At 30.3% G+C, this 5,490-nt stretch overlaps 1 protein-coding gene across 1 annotated transcript in view; it reads left to right on the top strand.

Moving 5' to 3' along the window:
- The window catches only part of LOC110092372 (carotenoid cleavage dioxygenase 8 homolog B, chloroplastic), a 6,361-nt gene extending 2,442 nt beyond the window's left edge, over window positions 1-3,919 (top strand). Inside the window, 7 exon segments of the mRNA XM_028695017.1 lie at window positions 14-72; window positions 490-543; window positions 3,479-3,523; window positions 3,525-3,604; window positions 3,701-3,769; window positions 3,771-3,812; window positions 3,814-3,919. Coding sequence (XP_028550850.1) covers window positions 14-72; window positions 490-543; window positions 3,479-3,523; window positions 3,525-3,604; window positions 3,701-3,769; window positions 3,771-3,812; window positions 3,814-3,919 — 455 coding nt within the window.
- Window positions 3,920-5,490: the final 1,571 nt, after the last annotated feature.

Genomic DNA, 5,490 nt, shown 5'->3' with positions numbered 1-5,490 from the left:
ATCGACTCAGCAGGGGCGGGCCGGACACCGGGCTGGGTTACACTCGTCTTCCGATGCCGGCAGCACTCATGTGTATGTCTTCCGGGAGATTGCCGTTGAGGTACAGCGCGGCGCTCTACTTCAGGGTGAGCCAACCCTTTCTAACAGTTCTCCCGCCCAAGCGCAGTGGGCCCAGCGAACCTTCAGAGTAGATTACATACACCGTCTGTGGCCAACAGGCTAGTGGATAGGAGTTCTGTGTCTCTACTCTCTCATCTCTCTCTTACTCTCTCTAAAAGGTCTCTGGACTAATCTCTCTCTTTAACATAAAATTATTATACCGTCATCGCACCCCGACGCTTCTTAACATCCGGTCCGGAAGGCAACATATTTCCGGCCACAACAAACGAGTTGTACCCGAGAATACCAACCCCCAAACAATTAACGAAAGAATACCATCATTTGAAATTTGAGGACCCATTACTGAGTTATACAGTACTGTTCTTACAGAGAACATATACCGAGATTCTATTACCAACCTCCGGTATTTCTCGGTACAGCTCGGTATAACTCAGCTATGATCTTGTTAAAACGAGAACGGCAGTCTTCCTCATTATTATCAAATATACGCTCAGTCTGCTACCGAGCAACACTACTAGTTTTTTGACGGGGAAATTGACTACACCCGACCGGACGCTTCCTCTACGCTCCTATGCACGGACGTAATTCAAACGTTCCTCTCCTAAAGCTTGTCGACCGTTAATCTCACTCATTAAATTGATGAGACACATCTCAACTAATAATCAATGTCACCACAAATAAATGAAATAAAAAATTATTGACAAATAAAAACTACATAATTAGTTAAACAAATATAATTTTAAATATACATATAAAAATGTAGAAGCAAACTTCATAATTTAAAGAATTAGGACACATTTATAATATGATGATATTTTATCATTAAATGTTTTAGTTTTATACATTTTGATTTTATTACATCACTAAATCCACCAAACTAGATTGATATAACATAATTAATTTAATATAATTACTTATTTCTTAATTATATTTTACAATTTGTATAATCCACTTTTAGAGGATTAATGTGTGCTTTGTAAACTTATACAACATTCTTGTGTTTTATGCATGATCGCGAGGTCACTCACATGGAAGAATAAATTTAGAAACGCTCTCATTTTTACATCATATGTGATCTACTTCATTTATTCAAGAGTGTTTCATAGCTATACTAATTATATTTAATTTATTATGCCTTTACTTATATATTAATATTAATTAAAATTATTAGTAACTTATCCTAATTAAAAAATTATTGATCCCGATCGATTCTTAGCAAAAACCAGGACCAACCGGTCGACCTTCTGTTTGATTTTTAAAAAAATAGCTTAACATCGTATGCTAAAAATAGTTCACATAGACAGAGCATCTTAACATATTGTTTTTAAATGTAGCAACCAATTAAGGGAAAACTCATTTTACATATTTTTTTCCTTTTCTAAAAGGAAAATCATCAAATAAATGATTTCCCTTATAGCCCAGCGCCACAGTGGTGTGTGTAGGGTCCCACATTGAGATTATCTTGACAGTACTTTCTCCAATCACTATACAATTAATATTTATTTAAGCCTTTTTATGATACTAATATCTATTATTAATTTATCAAGTTATAATGTCTCACATTAATAAATATTCAATTAAAAATTATTTAATTACTTTAAATAAAAATTGTCTGAACTTATTAAAACTTTAGAAAATTAGGACCAATTAAATTATTCACCGGTTATATCGGCGGTTCGATCACGATTTTTTAAAAACCATGCCACAATATATATAATTTATATTATATAATAAAGGTGAACAATTATGAAAATAGCTTATAGTAATTGAAATTTTAGATATCAAGGACGGCATTCAAATTCACATTTTGTATATTATTAAAAATTAGGCAAGATAAGGAGAAATCAGATTTCTTATTTTTTCTTATTCTAAAATCGGGAACATCATAAAATTTCCTCTATATTTAAAAATGGAGAAATGATTTCTTTATTTCTTATTTTAAATAGGGAATCATCTTCCCTATATTTAATAATTAATTATATTTTTAACTATTTTAAAAGTATATTATTTTATTATGTAGAGATAATATCCTTTAATTTTTTAATATGTTATTTGATTAACGTAGATGGTATATGACGCTTACATTTTGTTAAATTGATGCTTTATGATATGAACATAATATATAAACATAAAATTAAAGAAGATGGGGGAAACCATTATAAGCATATGTCAAATATATTATTTATTGTTGATAGACTTTCTAGTTACTATGATGGATTATTTACATATATATTATATAATAAACTCACATTATATAATATATACTTAAATGATTAAAAATTAAATTGTTTAGAATTTTAAAAATTATCAAATAAAAATAATAATATTTCATATTATATAAATATAATTAAAAAAACAAAAAAAATAGTTATTAACATTAAGCAAGAGACGCGTTTTATTTAGTATGTTTTCCGTCCACAATCAATTTGATGTTTTTGTATAGATATACATAAATTTTTTCTTTTTGCCCCTGATGGAAAATACATAGAGTGGTGGAATTTTTGAAGTTATTTTTAATCAATATATATTAATATCATTTAAGAGTTTAATATATAATATTGTATATTAATTTTAAGGTTTAATGTTATATTTATATTAAATTAAATATTTAATAAAAAAATTGTTGGACGTAAATGGTCTCACACCAATTATGAACCGTTGATCCGATCCGAATCCTTTTTAAACTGAAATTATTAAAAATAGATTGATTAGTAAAAGAAAAACAAATATACGATGAGCGTATACTAAATATAAATTAATAATAAATAATCAAACATAGAAAGAAAACCATTTCCCTTTTTTACCTATTCTAAATAGGAGGAAATTTATTTCATCCTATTATTAGATATGAGAAATGACCTTTATTGGCATTGTCATTTATTAATCATATATTTTAATAATATGCGAATCATATTTTTTATATTTACTAATTTTTTCTTTTTATGTATAATATTTTACTTTTTTAATATCTTATGTTGGGTTAGTGAAAGATTATGAAGTTAATTATTGATTAAGTGACTTACCTTTTATGCTGCTAGTATATAATAACCATAATTAAAGAATGATGAGAAAATTGCAAACATATGGCTTATAACATTATTATGTTGATATATTTTGTTATTCTTAATGATCAATTAATTTCTTGTCCTATTTATTTAATTTTATTTATTTATAATTATGTCAAAATGAAAATTATTAGGTAATATAATTAATTTTAAGAATATATAAATTTAAAATATTAATAAATTGTTAATTTAATTATATTATTTTTTTTTAATATTGTTGGTCGTGTGGGCCAGGTGGTAGAGGTCCCACATTCGTAACCTTCCACTCTCATAAACGATACGAGGGTGGCTAGGTGAAGACGGTAAGATCCGCCATAATCGCCGACTGCTGCGAGCATACACGGTAACGCAAGTATTCTTGATAAACTAGCCTCGGATTTCAAATCACTCGCCGGCAGGATGTCCTACCCGAAACGCAGGTACTATTATTTATTTAAATTATTTATAATTCGCATAGATTGAATTAAAATTTCATTATCTTAATTAAAATTGTTATTTATGTTCAATATTATCAGGGTGGGAGAAAGTTTTACCTCAGTATGGGATTGGGCCCGTTCGCCGGAACCACTGGAATCAGCGCTGGATCGAAGAGCATGAAAGGGGAATTTGACATGTGCAGCTAAATCCTCTATCGAAGCCGCCGTACTCGCTACGCTTATGCCTGTGGGGGCCAACGCCCCTGCAATTACCTAAAAACCTTTCAAGAGAATTTCTGCAACGCAAAAATACCATGAAAAACAAACAAATCAAGTTATAATCACTTTTAAAAATTAATCTATCATAAAAAATATTTGCTTTAACATAATTTTACAATTATATTATAGAAAAAAACTGTCCCTATTTAACAGCGCGCGATGACCTCTTGTCTTTTTGGAGAACGATTTTATTTGGTCCAGTCACCTAACGTGCTCTATGTTCGGACGTCAGTAAATTAGTGTCCGTTGTTCACATTATTTACAACTAACAAACGTGCGCCCGACAACCCGACCGGAACGGAGACGGTATTGCATGTTTGCGTATTGCTAGATATTACTCGGTATTGCAAGGTTTGGTCGTTCTTGATCGGCGAATTAACAAGAAATATCTTCTATGAAGACCAATACCGAGCATACAGATCAATACCGAGTTTTTCTCTATATTGCTTCAGGTATCGTCGGTATTGATCGGTATTGGATCTTACAGAGCGGTATTTCACGGTTTTTTTGCCAAGCAATACCTATCCAATCCGAGTCAATACCGAGAATTAACGAGCAATTCCAGAGGTAATGGCGGTAATACGCAAACATAGCAATCCTGGGTCTAGGTCGTGAGCCGCGCTGTAAGGTAAGAGCACGGTGGGGCGACATATATATTTTGATGTCCGAACGTTAGGTTACATCAGGTCACCTGACCTAATAATTGTTTATTTGGAACGCATATCTTTTAACTTTTTAAATCATCTTTTAATATAAAATTTATTTTTATTTAAAAATTATCCCAAACAATATTCTAAATAATTTAGATTAATATATTGTGCTATAAATTACCGAGTTGAGTTTACTATAACACACTGTTATCTTTATAATCATTATTTTCTGTTTTAGTCCGGCTGAGTGTGAATATTGAATTGAGCTTTGAAATCTTTGTTCAAGCTGTTATTAATTTCTCTATGTAGTTTTGTTTAAAATAAAGCTTAATTTAAGAACTAAATAATTATATATTTAATGTTAATAAATTTATAATTACAGCTTAAACTATTAGAATAATTGAATTTAATTATATATATATATATATTGGAGATTTTATATATATATATACAAATATTTATAATTCATAAATGGATATTCATGGTCCAAAATACTTCATCAGGTTAATTGATGATTACTCATGATACATATGTGACACCTATAGAATTAGTATACAATTATACCTATTATGACCTGACCTAAGTTGAGGTAACCCACCAAGCTTCTGCCTTTGAACCCCCTCTATAAATATTTGGTAGTGTTTCGTGTGCATGTGTTATGAAGTGGGTATCAAGGGTCTATTTGCATGTTTAAAAAATTTGAACTTCCCCTAGGGCATCATCGTGCTAAGTTCAGAGATGTTGTAGCACCAGTCCGCTTGGATTTTTGGCAAATTAATTCAGCACAACAGTGTTGGGGTGGACTGCAGGTTTTTTAAAAGAGCATTGTGGGGTGCCACGGTGTTAGGCCAAATTTTTTTTTCAAAAAAAAATATCCAAATTAACTATTTGAATTCATTTTATCCTTTAAAAAATTGGTGCAATTGAGAGAAGGAGAGGTTTTTATAGAATTATATAATA

Source organism: Dendrobium catenatum, unplaced genomic scaffold (genome assembly GCF_001605985.2).
Source record: "Dendrobium catenatum unplaced genomic scaffold, ASM160598v2 fragScaff_scaffold_621, whole genome shotgun sequence".
NCBI lineage: Eukaryota > Viridiplantae > Streptophyta > Magnoliopsida > Asparagales > Orchidaceae > Dendrobium > Dendrobium catenatum.
Note: the sequence above shows the minus strand (reverse complement) of the source record. Positions and strands in the feature narration are given on the sequence as shown.